This window comes from Calonectris borealis, chromosome 1 (assembly GCF_964195595.1).
Source record: "Calonectris borealis chromosome 1, bCalBor7.hap1.2, whole genome shotgun sequence".
NCBI lineage: Eukaryota > Metazoa > Chordata > Aves > Procellariiformes > Procellariidae > Calonectris > Calonectris borealis.
In genome coordinates, this window is record NC_134312.1 from 179,014,882 (window position 1) to 179,041,808 (window position 26,927).

The following is a 26,927-nucleotide window of genomic DNA, read 5'->3' on the forward strand; positions in this document are numbered from 1 at the left end:
CATCTTGTACTTTGTAGGATTCACTCATCTGGAAAAAAAAAAAAAGAACAGCAAGGGTTTAGAACAATGTGTAGATACCCTTACTTTTAACATAACATATTAGTCTAGTTCTAAATCACCATTGCCTGCTTTGCCTTAGAAATGGCAAAGCATGGAAGCTGACATATTAGTCATTTTTTCACCAAAGCGTGCCTAAAAGATAGGAAATCTGTTTCTGGAGTTTACAGGGAAATTGTTGCTAGGCAGGAGGATTAGGATTTGGCAAAATATTTTTGTTTTAGAAATGCTTGGGTTTCTAACAAGGTTTCAGTCCTGTTTCTTGTCAGTCTTTTAAAAAGTGTTATTTGTACCAAGTTTTTCAGAGATATCTGTGAAATAAACCTTCCAAACCCCTTGCATTACCTATTTTCTAGGTGGGTTTTTTCCAAGGTAGATGGTGCTTAGTGGTTCATAAGTGAGATTCTTTCCCGATTTGCATTAACAAGGCTTGGAACCTTATTAACAATATGGTTTTCTACTTCTAGAAGTTTTGGAGAGTTTGGTCAAGATCCTGATGCAGAACTGCTATATAAGGTTATATAAACTGTGAATTTGTGTAGAAGTGTGCCAAAATCATTGAGTACATCATAGGTGATTTAGTAAAAGACACTGATTAAAAAAAAAAAAAAGAAAAAAAAAACAACCCACAAACCTCGAAGATGGTATGCAAACGTATAAACCTAATCGAATTTTTCTTGAGGGCAATCCTGAAAGGAGTTTACTATTGTAGTACAGTATATGAACCAGGGAGGGGTATTTTCACTTGAAAAGTGATGTAAGCATACAATTTTCATTTAGATTCTATTCTTGCAAGTGGATACACTTGCTTGTTTGACATAATTGTGATGCTATAGACGTGTGTGTGTAGTCATAGTCTTCATCAACACGTGTAATTTATCAGTGCACCCAGTGCTATGCTGTGTAAGCACTTTTGAATTCAGGACTCTCTTAATCATGGAGAATAGATTTGTTAGAGAAAGGAAAAAAAGATATTTTTAATGAATAGAAATAAAAATGGATCTGTTCTTTTCTCCAAAACAAAGCATAAATGCTGAGAATAGTAAGTGTTCTAATTGTAATTCCAGAAACCTCTTATGGTATTTCTTATTTATTTATTTAGCAAAATACATGTGAAAGTTTCAACTCCCCAATCTAATTAATTCTGCTCACTAAGATTCTGACTGGCAAGTCTTCTCTAGGCTGAGCTTTTGTGGTTTTGCTGTTCATATTTCTTAATTATTTTGGTCAAAAAACTCTCTCTATGCTCATTTGCCTCAATTAATTTCACTCAGTTATGACTGGATCCCAAGCAAAAGTCTTTTAAGAAGAATTTTCCATCAGTTTCTGCTTCTTTTACCCTCTAGACTCTTTCACTGGTTTTGCCAACATGTCTGCTTTTTTGGCACACCTGCTTTTGCTGCCTAGATTGTGTTAGTTCTTCTCTCAGAATCAATTGTGAGCAGCTTGCAACCAAATGCCTGATTAAAAAGTTAGCAGACCTTGAGTGCAATTACTTCAGCTCTATGGCATTCACGCATTAAACCCAGTGTTAATTGTTTCTCATTTTTGTAACGATCCTTATAATAGGATAAAAACAGAAGAGATCATTTCTTGAAGTTAAAACAGCAGAAAATAAAGACATTTACTCTGATTAATCATCTCAATATGAAATTAAACACAATCACAAGTAAACGTAGAGGGTCTTTGTGCTAGATACCAGTGAAAATTGTCATGGGTACTGTTTGAAGTATTTATTCTGGAAGCTGGCACAACCCACGCATTTGTCATATTTGAGTTTAGACAGAAAGCAGGATTGAGTAAAGCAGTTTTTGAGTTACTGGTTTGGAGGAGTTGCACACCATTATTTATATAAGCAATATTTGGATATTATCATAGAGAAATGTCCATATCATGTAGTATGTATAAATATTCATAATTTTCCAGAAATGAATATTTCTGTGCTTTCATTTGGACTACTTGTGTATGGTATCATATCATTTTAGTAATGATTTTTGTATATTTGAAGAAATCTTAGTTAAAAAGATCTTTAAAGTGGCAATAAAGGATAGCCTGAAAACACAGTAAGCTGAGTGGTATCACAGACTAATGACCTCTTCTAAGATTAAAACAACCTCTGTACTTATTGGAAAACTTACATTTAGGTATTTTCACAACCATTTAATAGAAGCGTTTATGTAGAATATCCTGTTCTCGCCATTAGTCGATAATGGGTCTTCCTATGTTTATTTTCCCGAAGATGCCCTAGCTGTTTGCAAGTAGATGACTACTGGATTTTACAAGGAAATGTCTGAAGCGGGGAGGAGTAAATGTAATTTCTATTAGTTACGGTTTTAAAAATCAAAGCATGAAAAGGAATATCTTAAAGTAAAATTCATCATAAAAGTGAAATTAGGATATTAAAGAAAAGAGTAATAAGTTATGGAAAGCATAATGATTTAGATCCATCAAGCAGGACACATAGCTAACCATTGTAATCATATGGAGCTCTTGCTGCTACCTTTGTTATTTCCCCATGGCTCTCTTGTTGTCTTTACTTCATCCAGTCTTCAATAAGATTGTAAATTTTGTGAGGGAACAGCATTCTTTCCTATGTTAATTGAGTATTAACTCTCACAGTGCCACTCTTCTATTTTCTCTTCCATCCTTCCCCTCCTCAGTGTTAAGCCTTTTACAATTCTTTACAATTTACTTTTACAAGTAAATGGAAATTATAAACACATTTCTTCTACCTCAAATTATAAAATAATAAAATATTTATTCTTTGGATAGCATTTGCCATCTGAGCATCTCAAATTCATTTGCAAATATCATGTTAGTTTTTATAAGCATCATGCCTAGCTGAAAAAAGGCAAAGATCTTTCCCACTTATCGATAAGCAAAAATGTTGAGTGTTTCACATCGCCGGCAGCTGACAGCAGCTGGCCACTGTCAGGAGGTTCTCAGTACCTGGAAGAGAGACCCCAGGTAGCTGATTCTGAGCCTGATGGGAAACTTTCTATTGATTACAGTGACTTACATTTTATTACACATGAAATCTGTCACAGAGTCAGCCTTCTAACTCCGTGTCCTGTACTTTAACCACGTGATCACCCTCCATCCCCTGGGTGAGAATGATTACTTATATCCTCTCACATGTGGGCTGCTCTGTCATTTTCAGTTTAGCTTAGAAACTCAGTATCATGAATTCTTTAAGATGCTACTTGTCTGACCTGGTCCCTGATTTTAATTGTTAAGATTCAGGCTAGCATTCCAGATGGTGCCCTCTACAAGGGCTGCACAAACTGGACCTGGTTGGTGTTTTGCCATTTCTAAGGAAAGTGCCAGCTGTTAGTCATTTTGCTTGCTACTGAATATCATTTGAGATTATACTAGTGGGCAAAGTCCTAAAGGATATTTGGCATTATTGCTCTGGTGAATATCTGTAGCCAGTGTTATTGAGTAAGGAGTTTCATCTATGCCTGATAGTCATCTTATGGAAGGAAAAAAAAAAAAAGGCGAAAGAAAAAAAAATCAAGAAATTAGAGCACATCTGTCTTTCTTTTCCTTCCATCTGTCAACCCAAGGCATGTACCATATCAATTTTTTCTTAGTGTGGGAAACATTTGGCTTCCTCATTATGAAGTTAACTATCTACAGTTTGATGTTCGGTTATTTTTGTTACTTCTATTGTTGTTATTAGGGCTGCTATTCAAAATACATTATCCAGAGGGTTTCTAGTTTTAATTCTAGAGATTTTGAACTGTGCATTTTCCTAAGAAATAATGATAAATAGCCTTGCCTCTACGGAGCAAAGCCCATACCCTCTGGTCTTTTTCAAAGGCATTTCTCTAATCTGTTACATATACATGTTTTAGGCTTTTGTTTGCTTTAGAATCAGAATGAATTATTTAATCATTTTGATTGTATTCCTTTCAATAGAACTAGTTGCAATAAATATTATCTATAACTATTCCCATGGAAAAAGATAATTTTGTGGTAAGCACTTACCCAAACGTAGTCTTACCTGCTTTTTTCCCCAATTCCAGGATATCTTCCAGACAAATGCCTGATACCAAAGACACTAACTAGCCTACCTGCTGTTTTTCTCCAGTACATTGTTACAGCTGTTGTCACTCTGCCTCGGTGCGACGCGTGTGCTGTTTTAAGGAGCAAAGGGAATACATCTGTGCCAAGTGGGACTTCTATGGCTGTCCTATAACCTGCATATACATGAGGACTGGTCTGGTCAAATGTGATGCATGCTTGACACTTCAGTAGTTTGGCCATTCTGTCTTTGCATATGGAGGTATTGATGGAATAATTTCCTGTCGGTGAAATCAGCAATCCTGCAGTGCAAGGCCTCCGTTACCTTCTGAAGAATAACTGCAGAATTTGGCCTTTTAATGAAATATGCCTGTCATTTCATACTGAAATGTCAATCTCGCTTTGATTGCAGCATAATTTTTGACTAGGGCTTTTTGGCCATCGTGTAATTGAAAAGTTGAGGATATGCTTCATATATAGTTCATTAATTACACATAAGAATTTGATCTCCATTTAGAAACTAGAGAGATAAGCTATTAAAAGAATATATATTTGACTGATTCTAAGAAGTTCAAGCACAGGAATCTGCACACGCACACAAAACATTGACACACAAAATACTTTATGTCAAACCTAAGTGATTATTTAATATACTTAAAGCTTGTTTAAGAAGCCATAATCAGACTTAAATTTTTATATCCAAAGAACACTTAGCACACACTGGAAAAGAAAATCCAACACTACAAGGCAAAAAAGTAGATTATGTATGATGAGTGTCTTCGGTACAAAAGGTAATATCTGTGAGTAATGTAATTTAGATTAAAAATGTTGGTAGTGTCAGAAACATTCAGAACATTGACTGTTGGATGACAAGAAAAACTTGGGATTTTATTAGCTTTAGGGCTCGTGAAGATGCTGTTAGACCAATCCTAATCCCATTGATATCAGCGAGAAACTTTCTGATATCGCTGCATATCAGAGAATTTTCTCAGCGTTGAAGTTGTTTTGCCTGGTATTTTCACTGCTTTTTAATATTACTAGTAACTATAATGTAATAATGACATCTTCTTCCTCTGCTCATTCTCTCTAAAAAAAAAAGTTTCCATTTTCAGATTCTTGATGAAGTAGGCGTGATTATCTGCCATTTTTGACTTGTTATCACCCTACATGCTGTTCCTGTGGAAATACCTCAGCTTCCATATCCATGATCTCTCAACAATAAAGATCATACCAGGGGGTTTGGATGTATTCTTTACATGCCTTGTCAACCTGTGAAGCCTGAGATAAGGTGGCTTCCACAGGCACTGAGCTCTGTGATGTATTCTATAGTCTGATAACACTTTAAATCTTGAAGTACCACCATGCATTTTCTTCCATCTGTCGTAGTAGTACGTATCAGAAAGGATCCTGATCTACTACTACTATGTGAGAAATTGATATTAAAACAATAATGCAAGTCAGTTCAATTTGCCCATAAATAGATATAATTCATTTAATAATTGGTTTAATGATGAATTCTCACTCAGAAATGTGTCCTGTCTGTTCTGTAGATAGCTAGTAATGTAACAAAGAATGTATTGTGACATAACAGCAATACTCGTAAACCATTGGTTTAGGTTTAGATTCAACCTCTTTGCACTTCTTTTTTTAATACTCTCTGCAAAACAAAGACACACAGGGCATATGCATATACCTTTACAATATTTTTGTGAAGTACAATTTCATTGCTTTGTGCCTCTGTGTTTTTCATGCTTTTATTTAAATTAATATTGTTGCATAAAATAAAATGTGAAACAGAAGGTTTGTGCTTGTCAGTTAGCCTAATAAAAAGCTAACATTTGCAAAATACGTATAAATTACCCTTGCAATGTTAGTAAGTGTTGGGCTCAAAAGTCAGCTGTCTTCGGCTATCTGTATTAATAGACATGGTCGTGTGCTGTAGGTGGAAAGTGCACAAATAAGTCCATCAGTTTTAAACATTGGGATCAAAGGTGATGGCATCCAACAAATTCTGTGAAATGAGAAACTTGCTAGTATGTAAATTTGAAAAAAATATGCACCAATCACTAAATGGTTTATGTCCAAAGTAACTGCCCAATATCCTTCTTTCTCCAGTTTTGTAGACAGATGATGTTAGAGAAGTCACAGGCCAAGATCGTATGAAGGTCTGTAGTTTTGCATTTGTGACCTAGTGAATCTATTTCCAGTAGACGCTAAGCAGAAGTAGGTGGTTATTAGCATCACTTGATGTAACTTCAAAGACTTCTGCAAAGTTATTCTTTTAGACCACTGAAAGAAAGAAGGAAATCACTGGTGTGAGTTCATTTTAGTAACATTAAACTCAGCTGGCACAAATCAGGTTAGATCATCAACACCAAAATATGAACGCAAACTATCAAACTTATCTTTCGGCTTATTCCAAGGGAACTCATGGCATTGGCAGCATTTTCTAAAACTATCCAGATAGAGTTCTTGTTTTCCCTGTAACTTTTACTGTGTCAAAAGCATGCCATATGTAATTTGTGGAAAATACTGAAAATTGGATGAAGTCTAATAATAATAGTGATTCTTGTCAGTTCTCATTTGACTTCTGCTTGACGTCAGCAGAAAATACATTTCTAAATAGTTACTCTTACAGTAAGATACCTGTGAGAGTGTCTGCTGTTTTGATAGTACTGCAGTACCAGTCTTCTCTGTGTAGCTGATTTCCGTTGCAAAAAGGCCTTATTTTTCCCTCTTTTTTTTTAATCTTGTTTATTAATAAATGAGGTTTCAGCTTTCTCACTGGCTAAGCTGCTGAAGCATATTTTATATTTTTTCGAGAAATCTCTGTGTGGAAAAATCTTAATATGCTTACTCTTCATTTTGCACCTTATTTGGGAATATAATTTCATGTAGCAGAGATTTGCCCCAATAGTCAACATGGCACAGGAATGAAAGGCCTATTATCAAAACAAAAAAAAACATTCAGCCACTGAAAGTCCTAACATTCTCTGTGGATTTAGTTTTCCAAACTTTGACATCATAAGATATTACCAGGCAGATGTACATATGTGTTATATGTACACATATGGCGGAAGAAGGATTTGTAGTCAGTATTTGTTGTAATATGTATTGTTCTCTGAAGAATCCTAAGTGAAAAGCTGGGGGTTTATTTATTTTTTTATTTTCTGTAGCACGTGTTTGCGTATGCAAAATGAAAACTCCAAAGCTTTGGGAGTTCAATATAAATATAAGATAAAATTTAGAAGTCTACTCTTAGGAAAGCAGTTCTTAAGGACGTCCTGTCCCAAGTAAACAAAACATAGGTTTTTTTATGGTGCAAATACATTATTGTCTAGTTTCTTTTCTGGTAGAGATGCAGATATGTTTTAACAGGGGTATTTTAATTAACTTATAGCGTGTGCAATCGATTGGGATAATAATATTAGTTTCAAAATTACAATATTATAGAAATTGCATCTTTCCCAGCATGCACCATCTTAACCGTATTATCCTTGACAATCATGTCCACTTTCAGCTTTTCCAATGTGGATCCATTTATTTAACGTGACAGCTGTAGTGTCCATTGTGTTAATAGATGTACAGCTGCTTTCTAGAATCATAGCATGTAAAAGGCCTTATCCTCAAAGGGCAATGCTGCTGCTGTTTCTGCTTTCTGTGCTTGCAGAGGAAGACATGACTGATGACCCAGAATTAATTGTAACCTGGTAAGCTGTCAGTGACAGATACCCGTTACACACGCTAGTACTAGTTCAGGAGGCAATGTTCTAATGTACTGTTCCCCCTACAGCATCCCTAAATTGAGAGCCTCCTTCCTTGCCCTCCTCCCACCCCCGTGCTAATACAGGATATCCTTAGAACCTTTATGAGAATTCATTTTTTTCCTGCATATATTAATCCTTGCTTTATTGAGGAGAAATATGATCTTCTTAATTGCATTTCCTCAAACTCACATAAATAAAAGTGAAGATTGACATCATGATGTCACTATAAGCAATGGCTGTTTTAGAGTGTGATCATTTAAAGGGCTTCAGATTTTCTTTTTTCTTTTAAAACAGTGTTAGAGTCCTATGATACAAAACTTCCCAGTGAACAGCTGGTCATTTGCTGCTAAATCTGTGGATTTTGAAGTATGTTTTTCTTCCTCTTATATACACAATTAAAAACGAAGTACTCAAATCCTGAGGTTAGTTATAATAGAGAGTGAAGGCTGCGTCGCCCCAGACAAAAGATTGCTACCTTTACACAAGAGCCGTGGCCTGCTTGACTTCCAAGGTTATATGCCGTACTAAAGAATGCTAATGGAAGAGAATACTAAAGGGGTTTTTATCACATCTTTCTTTTTCCTGAAGATTACTGGGATGTTTCCTGCTTCCTGGTACTGCATAACTCTGCATATCTGCTGTAGTGACTGATTGTGATGAAAGCATACACAGCACTTCTACAACACAGGAGTTATCAGCTGCAACAAGATTATTGACATGATACCACATGTATCACTTTACTCAATACAATTAATAAACCTTAGTTGATGGAATACTTCTGTAATTAAATACTGTAAACATAATTTACGTTAACATTATAAATATAATTGCAAATGTAACAGTCAATACTTTCATTATTCTATGTCATTCATATAAGACAATAATAGGGTTCTTTTTTATAAGCAGCCTCCAGATAATGTACATTCCTCAGATGGGAAATATTCTCAATTGTTTTTTCTCACATTTAAAAATGTAATTTATAGTTAAAATAAAGTCCCAGAAACTTTATTACCCTGTTCACATTACTGAAGCCAGATGAGTTTCACAGAATGTAAATCAGGGCAAATTTATTATTATAATTAAACTTGTAAAATTTCAGCAACAGCTGTTTCTACGTTTTAGTAGTTCATATACATTATTGATCAACACGTACTTTTACTAATGTAAAACTTCTGAGAGCGTAGAAAAGTTATGCTTGTTATCGTTATAATTGGTACAGTGCTTCTGCAATGCTTCTTCAATTGAATGCACTTGCAATGTGCATTATCTGTCTTGCTAGGAGGAGCTCATCACCAAAATCAAACTAAACAAATAAATTGAAGATCACTGAAGTCTTTAAATTACTAAAGATCACATAAAATATAATTCTGTTACAACTAAATTCTTTATATGTGAGTTTCTTTGCATGCTGTAATACAAATAAGCTCTTCTTATAAAATGTGCCAGAGCAACAGGTAAGGCAGTGCAGTATCTTTTTGTCGATGACATCTGTTTCATCAGATTCTTGTATCCTAAATACTTAATGGCAGCTAAAATTTCAAGTGATGAATGTCTAAAGTTGAGTGTCAAAATAGTTATGAACATAATGCAAGACCTACATTTTCTTACTGATAGGTTAACTTTGGGCATTTAAATTTGAAAATTCTGAATTTCATGTCTCTCTACTGTCAAGGAGTATAACAGCAGAGTTGTCAAAGGGATTAATCTGTCTTAAGTCTTCTAATACATGTCCTAAGTTTAGCTAGTCATCTATAGTCAGTGATTGAGTACAGACACCTCAAAAAGGCAATTTACTGTATTTTACAATCATATATTTTTTAGGATGGCATGAATGTTCACTAGAACTGCCTCTCTTTCTCCATTAACTACAAATGTATTTAGAAAACTATCCTAGATACAATACTAATTTTTAATAGGTATCTACAAAATTATTACATTTTTAATGAATTCTTTCTCAGGGCTATTTTCCACAGAGTTTCTGGTAAGAAACATGTAATAAATATAGCAAACTGTAGTTTACTAACGTCTAGCCATTTGGGTGAATAATGTTTCTGAACATTAGCTTAGTTGTCTACTGGTAGCACACCTGGCTATTTTCTTTTATGTTTTGTTGTGTATGGCAGTTTCCATCTCTTCCCGCCACTTGCCTTTCCATGCATCTGAGATATTAATTTGCATAATTGTAAGCTTAGAACTGATTTCTTGAGTCTCAGACAATTAATTCAGGAGGACGGGGGCTACGACTGAAAATGTTGAAAATTTATTAGTATTTTACCAGACTCCCAAGTTGAACAAGGTAATACTCTGGCTTAGACTAGATTAAATTGTAACACTCAGCTTTCCTGTTAAGTCAAATTTACCTTGCAGTCAATATCTATCATAGATAGATAACAATGCTTATTAGGAAAAGGAGTATTTGCCTTCTAAGTGGATATTAGGAAGACAAAACTTAAAATAAAATATACGATAGTCCTGTGTTTAGTGTCCTTAGTTAAAGGTTTGTCAGTCTTTGCACCTCGAATACTGTGTTCAGTTTTGGGCCCCTCACTACAAGAAGGACATGGAGGTGCTGGAGTGCGTCCAGAGAAGGGCAACGAAGCTGGTGAAGGGCCTGGAGCACAAGTCTTATGAGGAGCGGCTGAGGGAACTGGGGTTGTTTAGCCTGGAGAAGAGGAGGCTGAGGAGAGACCTCATCGTGCTCTACAACTACCTGAAAGGCGGTTGTAGTGAGGTGGGTGTTGGTCTCTTCTGCCAAGTAACTAGCCATAGGACGAGAGGAAATGGCCTCAAGTTGCACCAAGGGAGGTTTAGATTGGACATGAGGAGAAATGTCTTTACTGAAAGAGTGGTGAGGCCTTGGAACAGGCTGCCCAGGGAAGTGGTTGAGTCACCATCCCTGGAAGTATTTAAAAGACGCGTAGATGAGGCGCTTGGGGACATGGTTTAGTGGGCATGGTGGTGTTGGGTTGACGGTTGGACTCGATGATCTTAGAGGTCTTTTCCAACCTTAATGATTCTATGATTCTATGATTCTTTAGAGTGTCCAATTAAAAAAAAAAAAAATCCAGCACAACCCAGGAAGAATTTTTGGCACAAAGACTATAGTTTCATGAAATAAAACAAAGGAACGTCACTATATAATCAAAGGAAGAAAGTTATCTTACCTCAAAAGATGACTGAAACCATAGGATTTGACTGCAGGTCTTTCTTCATTCACTGTCTCTGCAAAACTAAAACAACTCTCAACCAGAGAGGCTGTTTGTTCCCTATGTTTAAATGTGCTTGGGACCATCAAGCAGACATTTCCTTCCCAGTCAGTGGGCAGACTGTAATTGATAATATTTTCACCCGGAAGAAGACCAGTTCTCTGCAGCCTAAGTAGCAAGAGAGATATAATAGGTGATTATATTTATGCTTCCTTTTAATATATTACAGTGTAATTTACTGATGTCTATGAAATTTTAGTACTGAGAAATTGAGCAGAAGAAACCAAAAGATTGTCTGGTATAACAACAATTTACATTCTGAAATCAATACCAACATTGTTACCTTAAGGGTTAAAAACAAGTAAATGCCTAACCACTCCACCTATTTATAGAGGTAGCATGGTATGAAGGCGTAACATGAAGACGCAGTATGAATTGCTTTCTCTTTTTTCGTTCTTAGTTTAGCCTAACAGATTGATGGAAAGATCATCTATCTCCATTATCTTGGTTCTGTAGGTAAGAGATCAAGATGGGCATGGAGAATGGGTTATCCTGTGGTGCAGGTAGGACTGTCATGGGGACTGCATGAGTGAGTTTAGTTTAGATGTAACCAAGAAAAAAATAATCCTATTTCTCTTAGCAAATTAGAACTCTTAAATCTACTGCACAATTTGTACGTAACACAGAGTTGAGCCAAGATTATCTGGGAAAAGCAAGAGTGGCTTTTACTAACAAAGTAAAATGATTTTATCTCAGATTCATATTCTTTTGTAAGCTTGAGTGAAACACGAAGGCTTTGTGGCCTTCCTGCAAGATACATTACAACTACACACTTTCAAAGAAGGTCACAGTCCAGAAGTATATTTTCATTCATCTTTCCAATTTGGAAAGAAGAAGGTAGATCGTAGATTTTAGGGGGCTTTCATTAAGTCAATCAGAACTGAAAACATATATAACAAACTGTTGTTTGTTTATAAAACAAACTAATACAGCAACCATATGTTAATTCAAAGACTTTGCCAAATCTTTCTGTGGAGCAAATACATAGATATTTTTTGTGTAAGTTTCCTGTTGAATTTGTTATATTTGTGATCCCAGATCACACTCTTGCTGCATTAAGAGGTGCACTGTTTGTGCTTCCAGCGTAGGAATTTAAGAGAAAAATGGGGTTTGTCTTAGGAGAAAAGAAGGGTTTAAACTATAGTTTGTTAAAACTACTTTAAAGCTTGATGGTGCCCAGCACATCTTTTCTCTTCCCCTCTGAAACTGTTATTAGTCTGTTTTTTGTGACTCGACTTCTTCTATTTACGGGCTTGATCTCAGAAAAAAATGTATATCCGTTTTAGTACGTGAACCAGGAGTCTTTGTTTTGATCCTGAGAGGAACAAACTTTATCAAACAGACATCTTCCACACAGGACCTCCAATGAAGCATAGTTTTTTCTTGTGTCCTTAAACATTTTCTTAAACTTGTGCACAAAAAATATCTTCTTCATCATCATCATTTCATAGGCTTTTTAGAGTATTTGTCTACTGTTTACACTTGATTTTACTTTAATATGTTTCTCCTCTGACTTCTTTATAGTGGGGTTTAAGATTCACTAAAATATGTCATGTATAGATTCTTCTGTTTATTTTCCATAATGGTAAATTGTTTTTTTTAAGTTTCTCTTTTAAGCCTCCATATCAACAATCTTTCTGGGAAGATATTCCCAGAATGTTTTCTTTGTCTTTGTTTTTCCTTCATAATATTCCTTTGTCATCTTAACACAAAGTAGGGCATAATAGCTCAGAAAGGAAAGGGAAAGAATTTTTGTTGATGCAAAATCTCCATATCTGAAATAAAAGACCTCAACGACAACTGAAGATGTGTCATGTTTGAATATATATCCTGGTATGCAAACATATGGCCCATTCTGTAAAGCTTAATTTGACTTGCTATGAATCGGATATTTTGGTGACTTCTGCCTGTCTGGAAAATCAAGGACAGAAATCAAGGCTTTTAACTTACAACTATATTGAGTGGAGAAGAGGGCATTTTGTTTAAAGTATCTGATTTGTAAACTCAGAAGCCGATTCAGTTGCTTAAAATTCAGCAGGTTCTATTTGCAACAAACCAGTATAGAAATGTTTTTTTAATTATAGCTTGTTTTATAACAATGGATAGGATTGGTAGCCAAATCTGTCCCTGTGAGACATTCAGCAATGGAACAATAGTATAATTATTTCTTGGATCCCTGATTAGCAAAAACAATACAATAGTTGTACAAAGCTTGAAAGTCTGGTTTTCAGAATAAAACAATCTCACCATGCAAAAGCTCCTCTTAATGCTGATTTCTGTAACTTGCTATTTGATTCAAGCACATAATTGGAAGTAAAATGCATTTTAGAAGCTAGTATACAGCAGAAAACACTGAACGGTTTTGAAAGCTAGTGTTTACACTTCCTACATGAAAGTTCTATTTCCAACACAGCTCGTACTTCATCTGCCATAGGGCATTTCAAACACTCGATATCACATGGCATGATCTTTTTCTCTACTTCAGACTATCAGCGCTCAGGTTAACAAAAGAACTTACACTATTTACAACCCACTTTGTGCCTGTGTATGAAGGTTTCTGGGAAAATAAGGCAGCAGCAAAAAGCTTAGTCCCACACGCAGTGCCCAAACCTCACTGGTATTGGCCCACCTTTTCTAAAAATCCATCCTGAGGTACAATTCCTACCAATTCTTTTGTTTAAGTAAGGATGTCAGGATTGTATCTTTAACACACTATGCTGCTTTCCAAAGCAATGGATTTGTATGAAATCAAGTTACAAATTCTGGTATCAGAATACGTTTTATAAAGCTAGGATTGTCAGAAATAAAGTACTTCAGTACAACATTATGTTTTCAACACTGGAAAATTATGAAACTGCTCCAGATATTTCTAGATTTTCTTTTATTTTCAATTAGAATTCACAGAATCACAGAATGGTTGAGATCGGAAGGGATCTCTGGAGGCCATGTAGTCCAACCCCCCTGATCAAGCAGGGACACTTAGAGCTGATTGTCCAGGATTGTGTCCAGACGGCTTTTGAATATCTCCAAGGAGGGAGACTCCACAACCTCTCTGGGCACCCTGTGCCAGTGCTCAGTCACCCTCCCAGTAAAAAAGTGTTTCCTGGTGTTCAGAACCTCCTGTGTTTCAGTTTGTGTCCATTATTACCTGTCCTGTCACTGGGCACCACTGAATTCCTCATACCAAGACAACAGAAGTGAGAAAAATATGACAGAAAAATATGAGGAAGGGAAAATGATAAGCTGCGATGCGACTAAAATAGATTTTTTTAATTTTTCCAGTATCTCCAAATAAAATATTGTAATGAAGAAAAATGCAATATGCTATGACAAGCACAGGTTCTACTTTTCTGTGCTTGATCAATAACATTAGGAATGTCCCCACCCTCTACCATCCATTCCTCCACCCAAGAGATCTTGTTGATATTTTTATTGGGATTTTCAAGTACCACAGCTATTTCTTATATCCAGTAATTCCACAAATTACAATTGTTAGAAAGTACTAGGTATGTATTTGGTTTTGTTGTAGCAGGAAAGAAGCAGTTAGTCCAGTTTCATGTGTGGTTGATTTGATATAATTTCGGTTGTTACTATGATTAAAAAAAGTATCGGCTGGCTGACCACCTGGTCTGAAAACAGAAAAAAAAAATGTGTTCCTATTACACTTGAACTGTCCTCTTATCAGCACCAGAGTTTGCTATCCTTTATCGCCATCTGAGATACAGAATTAATTCTTCTCTGTATCTCTTGTGGGTGTGAAGTCATGCTTCACCTGGATGAGCTTTATGGAATCTGCTGCAATAGGTGATTAAAAGAAGAATGATTCCATGTAACTGATACCAATTGTTTTCCTGATGTTTAAATTCAGGCCAGGTTCAAAAACCTATTCAGTCAAACTCTTCTGAATCATATGTTGAAATTACTTTGACACAGGTTAAAATCATATTGTTTTGACTGAATTTTCCTTTCATTCACATAACAATGATGTGATATTTCCTGATTAAAAATAAAGACTGGATGTTTTTCAGGACCTGAAGAAAACCCATATTTCTCCCCCCCAAAATGATGGTTTATGATTGAATATGTCACAGATTTTAGATTTGAATTTTGGCCAACTGTTGTGGACCTGAACCATAACCCTACCTCATGCTGTATATAAACCTGCATATGTTGTAGCATAATTAAAATTATAATTACTTGTTATCATTAGTCCCAGTGTTGTACCAACTATAAACCTCATTACTCAGAATAACTTGATTCTGTCTTTAGGTAAAAAGAATTCAAAGCTACATTCGGTTGCACGAGGGAGTAGATAAACACAAACATAGTCTAAGCATGTTGTAGGATTTTCTTCTGAAAAAGTCCCTGATACTATTGTAGAAAGAAGAAATTCCATGTATGAGTGAGGGGCTTAGCACCGGCGGCTGGATTGGGACCACGGGTCGCAGCCGGTGTGCCGGGTGTCGGCTGCTGGGGGCGAGTGTCTGTACCTTCCCCAAACCAGGTGTGCGTGGGGCGGGCATGGGGTGTGCGTGTGGATTCGCTGGCAACCTCCAAGCTGGACCAGCCGGTGAGCAGGAGGCCCCAGGTCCGGGCAGGGGTATCAGGCCGGCCGAGGGTCCGTGCTGGTGTTCGGGGGACCCCACGAGTCGGGGGTGCCTGTGGGACGAGTGTGCGAGTGCTGCGTGTGTGCAGCGAGCACCCAGCTGGAGCAGCCGGCGAGTCGGGGACCTGTGGGGCGGGTGAGGGGGACCGGGATCCGGGCAGGGGTGCCGGGCGGGCAGAGGGGCCGTGCTGGTGCTCGGGGGATCCACGAATGTGCGTGTGCCTGTGACCCCGGAGAGCGTGGTGTGTGTGCTGCACCAGTGACCTTCTGCCTCTGCCAGCCCAAGAGGAGGAGGGGACGTGGCTGCCTGTGCCCGTGTCTGCTGTGAGTCCTCAGTGCGGGTGCTGCCGGGGGCAGCGCCCTGTCTGTGGCCGCCTGTGTGACCGGTCGTGGCCGCGTCCTCTCTGTGTGTCCCCGCGTGTGTGTCAGGGATACAGGCTCCGTCTCGGTACTGCAGCAGCTTTGTGAGTGCAAAGGGGGAAGTGGCAGATGCATCCCTCAGCCTGGGCAGAGACCCCGGGTCCCCAGGCAGGCGGGTCCTGGACCAGGCAGCTGGAGGAGGCGGCCACATATCACATCACTTAACACCCTCATAAGCTCCCAGTGGGTTGAGTGACAGTCTTCCCTTGCAATTAATATAATATGCCTAAGCTTAAGTGTTTGCTTTGAGTCTCTGTAGAAGGCTTTTTCCCCTCATGTGTTGATGGCACGGCTTAGACTAAAGTTTCTTGATGGACTGCATGCTGTCCTTTTCATCATCTCTGGAACTGGATCACCGTTTACGTGACCTTTAGATTTTTTTATAATCCTTTATGATTTGTGGGGTCCTCAGAAAGCCAAGCCAATATTTTTTTTTTCTTATCATTTAAAGTACGGATTTAAAAATTTATAGCACTATCAGCTAAGAAGTTGCCAGTATTAGTGTTAGGCCTGTGCTATTTTACTGGCTGACTGGTCGCCTGTCAGTATAGAGTCAGAGCAGATTTTGGCTAGTATGAGGAGCTTTTGTTACCCAAGATCAGTATTGTTACTACATAATTCATGAAACTGGACATTTTTGTAATTACGTATTTTTCTGTTTATTTGGGTGGTTAATTAATTACAGGGCTTTAATTATTTTGCAAAATCTTAAATTAAAATTTTCATCTCCTCCTTTACTTTAAGGATTTATTTTCTCAGTCATTCATATTTTCTCATAGAGTCTTTTAGTTTAAAAAAATGAAAGTAATCTCCTTTTCCTGTGCCTCTTACTGATTTTGCTAGTGCCATAAATTCTTACTTTGGAAAAACAGATCTCTAAATTTGGGTTACTGAAAATAAATGCAGGAAGAGAAGATTTTAAGCTGTGTAGTTAGGTATATTTCTATTTTGTTCACAATGAAGGGAAAAAGCCTGTTAGCGATTAAAAAAAAATTGTTCAGGGTGGCAATTCCAGAATGAAAAAGTTATAAGAAAAAGCAACAAAGTGTGAGGGAAAAGTTTGCTTAGTGATAGTATATAGAGTTAGGTCCTCTGTTGATGTAAATGAATACAACCCAATGACTCAGAGGATCTATTTGGTTTTGCTACAGCTGGATTCTAATCCTAAAGCTAGAAAAGAAACTTAAAAGCAAAATGCTAATTATAAAATCACAGCCAAGAGCAAATAGTATTACATTTATTCCTATACTGAATTACACAGTAATCTAAAATTGACTTAATCAACTATCTTTGTCCACCCAAGGGAGATGAATTAAAAGAAACCTGGTAGAGGATATTGATCATCATGTAAAATGGTAGCAATTACCATGAACAAATAGTTTTTAATAAGCAAACATACAGTTAGTACTATTAACTTGAGGTTTTCCTCATTAAAAAAAATAAAAGTGTGAAAAAAAGGAAGTCAGGGGAAAAAAAAGGAGAGTCAGGGCCTGATGCTTTTTCCATTAACTTCAGGAAAACTTACTTGGATTTGGATGGTTGCAGGACACCTGATTTTAAGTACTTAAAAATTGGTAACTAGTGGAAGACACCTGTTGTAGTATCTTCCTGATGTTCCTTTCTCTACTGACTCTGTAGAAACCTTGAATGATTAGCTTAGATATAACCCATAACTTTCAGATGGCTAATATTAATAAGAAAGTAACCACTAAACTAGTTATTAAGCTTAAGGCAAACTTTGTGAATCTCTTCTTTATTCTAAACCAATCTAGCTAACCAGATCACTCAGGCTCCCTGCTGCTGAAACTCATTTTTGTGGGAAGATGTGCTTAACTTAATCTAACCACTCTCTTGAGATGCTCTTGAACTAGTTGTTTCCGGTGCTTCAAAGATGCAGTGTTTTGATCCATGAAGACCTGTAATATTCCTTTCGTGAATCCCACAGTCACGATTGCTAAACAATTTGCAGCAGTGCTATCGGCTCTGGAGCTCACGGGGAATCGCTGTATCATTCTGTGGCCACAATTCACAAAGTCGAGTTATTTCTCCAGATGAGAGAGGTTCAAAATCAATAATGGTTAACTAAACCAAGTGTACACTGCAGGTGTTGTGTTTTGTTTTGTTTTTCTTTTGAGACGACTGTATTTTTTTTTTTTAAGAAGTTCAGGAAAATTTGTAATTCTGGCTCTCATTCACTGTGTTGTTTTGAACAAAGTATGTGCTGGTTTTGTTTCTCTTATGGGAGTGGTAATTGCTTATTCCATCATTGCATTCTGTAATTCTTTGCTGACCACTGTGATTTCACAGATATATTATCAATCCTAAATATGCATATTAGTTAGATAATTGATATCAGTTAAATATTCTTATAGTTATGTGTTTAGATATCCTTCTATTCCTGGAAGATGACAACCATTTTTACTGGTTTGTTTAACTTGGTGGACTTTTTTTCCAGTATGAACAGTGGTAATACCGGTTTTAACCACAGAAATATATACTTATGTCATTTGCTTTTCATAACATACTTTGCAATGGTTTCTGCTTCTCAGAGTTTTTATAGATCGTGCTTTTAAAATTATAAGAAATATACCTAACCGTCTACTGATCACTTTCTTATGAGAAACTTACTTCACAGATGAGCACGTGCAGACCTTTGAAATTAGGCTCTCCTGCCTGCCATCTTCCCTGGGTTGCTCTAAAAGCAAGCAAAAAAAAAAACCAAACAAACAACAAGCAAACACCATACTAACAATTGCCTCATAAGCATTGCCAGGAATCTATTTGTATGTCAAAAGTTTGGGGGAAAAAAAAAAAAAAAGAGTCAGGAGAACAGAAAAGAAGAGCACTAATCAGCGTGTCCTGTGCTCTTCTTTGTAGTCCCAGCGCCGTGTTACATTTCACCTCCCCGATGGCTCCCAGGAAAGCTGCAGTGACAGTGGTCTGGGAGACCACGAGCCGGTGGGTGGTGGAACCCTGATCTCACACCCTCTCCCTCTGGTTCAGCCGCAGGACGAATTCTACGACCAGGCTTCACCGGACAAGAGGACTGAGGCTGATGGCAACTCCGACCCCAACTCGGGTAAGTCACCTTCAGTGCTCTCCTTATCTGAGTTGGTTTGGTAACTCAGTTATTTTCTTTTTCATCCCTTTGAGCTCTGCAATGGTAGAGATGTTTTTAAGCATGTGCATGAATATTCGGTCATGATAGCTCATAATGCTTGGTAGGAAATTATGTAGTTTGCCTGAAGTGCTCCATGTAATTTGACTGTAGAAACAAAAATACATCCAGTGAGAAAAAACAGCTCCAGACAAGTTGTACGGTAAGTGAGAACAGCTGTGAAGGAGGAAGTCCTACAAGGTAGCAAGCTTTTCTTGATGTTTGCGGTGCTGTTGCTATTTAGCATTGGACTTTGTTTTAGGAAAGGCATTCTAACTACACATTTAAAGAGCAAGGACATGGAGGTTGCACTATCTCTTAGACTAACCTAGAAAACAGTAAATCAGTGAAAAATTTAAAGAATCCAAACTTCTATAACAAGAACACTTGCTGTCCTTCTAACAGCAAGAACCACAGGGTTTCTTTGTTAGGCTGGAACAACAGAACTGTCAGATACGCATTTTTATACAAATATTAAGTATGTGCAGTTGTCTGGTTTGGGAATTTCTTCCTTTCTTCTTCTTTCCTTCTCTATAATAGATTTACATCATTGCAGCGTTTGTGACAGTCAGTACTAAAAAAGGTCTTAACCAATACTGTGACTAGTATTTTGGCATTGGAATGTGGAGACTTGGACATACTGAAACTGGGAGGAGGCAGTAACACTGCCCTTAAGCCTCTTGTTTTCTGTCTAGAATGTGGAGACAAAGGTTAAAAGTCTTATCTGTGCTCTTGGAAGGTAATTGAACTTGAGTTCTCTTGCATCCCAGGAGTATAGAAATAAGAATTAGTTTCTCCCTCTGGCATTTCTCTCTTTTGTATAGATGATTAAATTGTCACTAGGCCTGTACAAAGCAGGAGAGAAGGTGGCCCTGGGATCTGATGCACAATATTAAGGTCCATGTTCTCATTTGGGCAGAGCTGGATCTGAATTATGACATTTAAATCATGGTAGATGAGAATGTGAACTGTGGAATATTGACCTTCAAAACATTTTTCTCATACTTTTTCTGGGAGGACAGAGAGGGTGAGTTGGGTAAGACTCTACGAAGAAACAATTTGAAATGCTTTACTGTCTCAGAGTTGTATTCTGGTTTCCTTTTCCCTTTTCCCCTTTTCCTTTCCTTTTTTTTCATGATATGACACCTACCTTTTATTTTACCAAAACAGAAATGTTGTTGGAACTATGATCTTAAACCCTGTATCTGTCGAAATACAAAGAACTATAAAAGAATGGCAACTATGAATGGATTGACTCTGGAGCAAGAATGTATGTCTGCTTAAGCCAGCGAGGAGCTTAAGTGGAATTACCCTGTTAATTCTCTGACCACGTATGAGCTGTGTGAAAGATTTAACGAGATCAGAGAGGAGTTTTAAGGCAGCATTGCGTGTTGGCACTGTCGCATTGGCTTCACTGACTCTGAATTGCACATCTCTTCAAAATGTGACATAAAAATCCTTTAGGATAGTTAGGAAAAATGTGCTTAGTAAACTGTATAGCAAGTTATTAAAAACGTGGGTTTAGAAATTTTGTGTGAAACACATTGTGCAAACCTAGTATATTAATCATGATGATCTATTCATCCCTAAAACAGAGACTAACAGAAGATTAGTCAGAGTGAATAAGTGTTCTTAAAAGCTATATGAAAAGTTTCAATATGTCTGTGGTTACACCCGTTTAGCTTTGGGGATGCTAAATTAATGGCAAATTTATGAAAATCTAACCATCAAGCCGTACTGATGATTAGTGAAGTATTGAAGTATACGTTTTTCGCCTTTTATCAGACTGAATTAGGACAGACATTGAAATAGTGCATTCCATATCTCGTCAAATCTCACAAACTAAGAAGGGAATGAGATGGTCATTACTGTGACAGAAATCATGCTAGGAAAACCCAAGGCAGGAAGGGAGTGATGCTGCCCATTAGATGGATTTGACTTTTATATCTTATTCAGTATCAAGTTATTGCCTAGGCATTGTGTCAAAAGTTATTTTGCTACTGGAGGCACGAGTTTTTGGATGAGATGTGAAATGGAGTTTAAAGCAGTTTATGGTTATTGAATATCCTGTGGCAATTTTCAGAAGAGAAAAATGCTATCTCGTGATTGGGCAAAATTACTTTGTGGATATATACATATGCTCATGATTAAAATAACTGATGTAGTATCATTTCAACATTGTATTCCTTGACACTTCTAAACTGAATTTCTAGTTCTATTGCAGTGAAACGTGAAATAGTTGTTGTATTTAACAGTAGAGGTAATTTCATTTCAGTGTCTGTTTAAGGGATTGCTGCTTATGAAAATACTTGGGGCATGCTGAGGTAAAAGATACAGCAATAAAGTAAGGAAAAAGTCTTAGTGGAGAGTAGTAGTATTACCATGTACGTGTACCTCTGCCAGTTTTGGATGATAAATGTTGCAGAACAATGTTTTATTTTTATTTTAAATATTTCACTGAAGAGAAAGAGAAGGGCTTATGGGAATATTTTCTAATGATCTCCAAGAATAAAATCTGCACAAAAAATAGATTTATCCCACTGTATTTTTATGAAAGTTCATTCTAAGTAAAAGGTTTTCTTCAGCTCATGGGACCATGATGTTAATCTTGATAGTAAAGTCCTTGCCTCATGGTGAGAGCAATTTTGGTTAATGGCTTTAATGGTCAGTGAATTGTGTGGTTTATTATTGTACACTGTGAAGTTGTGTGAATGAAAATGCAGTCATTGTTTCTCGATATTAACATGTTGCTATTTTAATTATATTTGAAGAGTGACCAAGGGCCAGGTCTTCAAAACCTGAAATAGGAAAAAAAAACAGAGCTAAAAGTCTTGATAACTTATCACACAAAAGTATGAGAAACCTTATTGCCATATTTTCTTGCAATCATTAGCTTCTACAGAGACACAAGAGCTACAATTACATGATTTAATGAAAGAAACATACACAGTGAGAGTACATTCATTTAGCTAATCTTAAAACAGCAATCTCTCTCACTGGGGAAAACTGAAATGAAGAGAGATGCCAAACACTAGCATTGTCAGCCACACACTGTCACTGTGGTTATGAGGGAAAGGCGACAAGATAGAAATAAGAAGTAAAAAATAAAATTTAAAAGACTTTAATAATGGTGTGTATAGTTCAAGTTTGCTTTGTATCACTCAAACATGTTTTCTTTGTAGAGAGTCTTCTATTTTAACTTGAGGGGTCCATTCAGTTCACTAAGATATCTTTTGCATTTCACCATTGTTAATTGATCAGTATTAATCAACTGTCAGAGGACTGTGATGTTAACCTGCCGGTTGCAACTTCCTTATATTTCGCCTTTGTCTCATTTGCACCCTGATATGCTTTGTAAGAATTCTTCCATCAGTGAACAACAATTCACTGTGTTTAAAAACAACATAATGCTACAGACTGACACCAGCATTGTGATTTTGTTATGCATTATTAAATGATAATAACAACAAGTAATTCAAATTTACTACAGGAAGTCTCATTATTCAAGAGTCTTGGTTATGATGATTGAATTTTGCATACAATATTGATTTGTAAGGCAAGTCTTGTGTATGTTACAACATTTTAGTGCGTTTAAATGCAGTAATTAACAACTTTAGCCTTGCTTTGCTGGCCATGACTTTGACAGAAGCATGGGCCAAGAGAAAGGGAAAGCAACATGACATTACCTAGCTACATTGTTTGTCACCATGATGACAAACAAAAGAGAAAGATTGTAAATATTATAGTGTTGAGAGTCTGTAAAAAAAACCCAACAAAACAAAACAAGGCACATGCCAAAAAGGTGATTCTATAATTTCTTGGAAACTAATGGTTTTGAATAATCTGAACTGTGCTTTGGTGTGTGGAATGCTGACCTCACATGTTCTCCAAATGAACGCTATCTTTTGCATTTGGAGGGTGTGTATATTACACTTCCTATAAAAACTAAGGGAAGATATTCCAAAGATCAATTAGCTGATTAAAGTTCTTCATCTTTTGGTATAACAGGTAAGAATTTAGAAAACATATAGTTTCTTTAGGATCTAAAAAAAAAAAGGTGACTGTAAAATTGTATTTACTGGTATGTCTTTATAGCCTCTCTTATTACCAAAATTCCTGCTTTTTAATGGTTTTAAATGTGCGTAACACAAACATCATCTTTATCATCAGTTACAGCTGTACAAGTGTACAGCTGTCTGATGTATTTTAATGTGAATTGTTTCTTCAGTAATCACTCAAAAGAAAACCGTGGTTTTGTTTGCAAGCAGTCAGGTGCAGAATGTTGTTTTTCATTACTATAAAAAAAAATGTGGTTTTCATTGGCACACCCCACACCCCCACCCCCCAGACCTTATTAATGAAGAATTCTTCTTTCACTGTGGTTTAGTAAAGGTTGTCAGGGACTTAAATTTAGATTGGAAATGTTAACGTAGCTAAGGGTTTCATGCAGCAGAGCTGTGCAATAGAACTGTATGAAGGAAAAATGTGCCTCCTAGTGTAAAGAAGGGGAAAAATGCACTTTCATGTAAATGCTTGATAAATCACATTTTGATAGCTGCAAGCTGTGGATGTGATTCATTTTTCTTCAAAGAGATAAAGAGGAGTAGCATATATTTAGTGGAGTGTTAGAACTGCTCTGGGGAGAAAGCCTACTATACACTGTGGATGAAACTATGCAATAGTTCCAATGGTTTAAAACCAGACAGAAATATAATATTTATGTCTTCTGATATATGTTTATGAAACAAATGTAAATGCTTCCCTAATTTCTACACCTCATTAATATGTAGTATCAATATATATTACGTAACACAAAGTAATAACTTTGTAACACAACTACTGTTTTGAAGGTCATCTTTTTTACTAAGTAAAATTCTTCAAATTACTTCAAAATACTTCAAATTAAATAGAATATTCTATTTTATCCTCAGTTATTAATTACAAATTCCAAAGCACTTCCATATTCTTGGAAGTAATGCTATAGTGCTGTCTACCAATAATACTGTTGTGGGTAGCTTTTTTATTTCCAGTACGTTAAAATTTGTATGGATAAATGTGGCTGATAAATACCTGAGTTCCCACATTTTAATAAACCTAATACTGCAGTGGTTTAGTCAAGTGATCTCGGGGGTATTAAATCATACTATAATTCCAGTAATAAGTAGGAATATCTCTGTGTCAGTGGTTTAATTATGATATAAAGTTCAGAGTAATGGCAAGATTGTCTTGTATTACATTTGGTCATATGATAGGGTACCATGTGGAGAAACTAAGCCTTTCATGCAAAGAGCTTTGGTTTTACAGTGTCATTATCATTACACCCAGCGGTGATGATGGTTTAACCTTACAGGCATACCCTCTGCTTAATCCTGCCTTTCATTTTGCTGCCTCAAAAGTTTCTTGTCATACTTGGCAATGTTGGAGTCCATAGCTGAACATCCTAAGGTGTAGGAAGAAATGTTACTCTGCTTAGCTCTAGATAAGTCACTGTCCATAGTTATTCTTGTGTTTTCATAATATGAGACGGTATGTGAACTAAAATAGGAACATTTGCCTTTGAGTCATTTCCTCCATTTCATTAAACACAAGTTCATACCTCACACAGAATCTAACACTGTCACATTTAGCTACAGGCAAGTAGGAGTAAGAAAAACTGGAGTCAAGTTGGTGAATTAGCCTACTGAAGAGCTATAAAATAGTCTGAAGTCTGAATTCAATCTCAGCCCATGCGCTTATTTCTTTAAAAAGATAAATAAAATCTGAGAGGCATAAGAGGTATTGCTATCTCTTTACATCTCTTTGCTGGCTCATTACAGTGAGGATTTTAAAATTGTCTTGGTTTAGAAGAGCCACCGCTCTACATCTGTTCCTTTTCTACTCTCTTTTCCCCCATGCACCAAAGCTAATTGGAGCGTAAATCAGGATGGCATAGCCATTGAATGGGCAGGGAGAGGGGAACTTGTCCCATTGCTTCTGTAAGATGAACACCTAATGTGTCTGAACTTTCTAGCTGCTGCTGCCATCGGAGATGAGAAATTGCAGGTCTTCAGCATGAGCTGAAAGGGCTAGATGGGGCATCAGGACTATACAGACTTGTAAGAAAAATTTAGAAGGGTTAGAGGGTTAAAAGAAGGGGAAAGTTGCACATTAGGGGAAAGTTGGTGCCTGTGACCACCATCACTGCTGATACCTAGGACAGTTTAAAACCACAGATGCTTTTGCCAGTGGTGCAGGTTAAAACAAAAGACTGATTTAAGGAATTGCTAAGAGTTATTTTCTCCTATCGCTAAGAGTTATCTTCTCACAAGGCTTTTCTTCTTATCACAGTAAGTCTAAATCTACTGCAGAGATTTATAGATTTTTTTAAGTTTTAAAGCATTATCATTATCTAGTCAAACTCCTGTCATAGCACAGTGCATAGAATTTCACACAAAATTTCTTAAATCAAGCCTGTATTTCAAAATAGTCCAGTGATTTATTTCCCTTGGTGTTTGTATTGGGTTTACATGGCAAGGTTGGAGGGGGGGCTGCAGGGGGTGCTTCTATGAGAAGAGACCAGCGGCTGCCCCCATGTTAGACAGAGCCAGTTCCCACTGGGTCCAAAACAGACCCACTGCTGCCCAAAGCTGCACAGCAGCTGAGAGAGAGGAGTAAGAAAAATGTGAGAGAAACAACCCTGCAGACACCAAGGTCAGTGAGGAAGGAGGGGGAGAGAGTGCTCCAGGCACCAGAGCAGAGATTCCCCTGCAGCTTGTGGAGAAGACCATGGTGTCCCCTGCAGCCCATGGAGAACCCCACACGGGAGCAGGTAGATATGCCATGAAGGAAGCTGCAGCCCGTGAAGAGCCAACGCAGGAGCAGGCTCCTGGCAGGAGCTGCAGCCCGTGGAGGACCCCTGGAGCAGTCTGTTCCTGAAGTCCTGCACCCCGTGCAAAGAAGAGTAAGGAATGAAGGAGTGAAGTTGAGCCTGGGAAGAAGGAAGGGGTGAGGGGAAGGTGTTTTTAGTTTAGTTTTTTGTTTTGTTTTGTTTCTCACAATCCTACTCTATTTTTAATTGGCAATAAATTAATCTTCCCCAATTGAGTCAGTTCTGCTGGTGACAGTAACTGGTGAGTGATCTCCCTGTCCTTGATCTCCCTGTCCTCATCTCAACCCATGAGCTTTTTCATCTTATTTTCTTCCCGTGTCTTGCTGAGGAGGGGGACAGATAGAGCAGCTTGGTGGGCACCAGACAGCCAGCCAAGGTTCACCCACCAGAATGTTAAAGTAGATGCTGTATTCCCAGTTTGAAAGCATTTATCTTCAGTGTCTAGCTCATGTTTGTGAGACTGTATCGCCCTTTGTCAACAGGAAGTCTTTGACTTCCAGAAGCGTATAGATATTTGAGGCCCAAGGGACTATTTTGACTAGTACAGGTCAGAAATCTTAGCCAACAACATAAAAAAGAGCGTAACTTCTGCTTGTATCTACAGCATATGTTTCAGAATGATTCCTTAATATAATGGTCTTCAGTGACAGAGGAGACAGTATTTCAATGCTTACTGACTTCGACTGAATCAGCTTTTCACCTTTTATTTGAAAAACTGGATATTTGGTGTCCATAGTTTAGACATGGTGCTTAAAATAAA

At 37.2% G+C, this 26,927-nt stretch overlaps 1 protein-coding gene across 1 annotated transcript in view; it reads left to right on the forward strand.

The window, feature by feature from the left end:
• Nucleotides 1–26,927, forward strand: part of PCDH9 (protocadherin 9) — a 698,109-nt gene that overhangs the window by 434,379 nt on the left and 236,803 nt on the right. Inside the window, exon 3 of the mRNA XM_075139139.1 lies at nt 19,146–19,221. Coding sequence (XP_074995240.1) covers nt 19,146–19,221 — 76 coding nt within the window. The remainder of the gene's footprint in view (nt 1–19,145; nt 19,222–26,927) is intronic.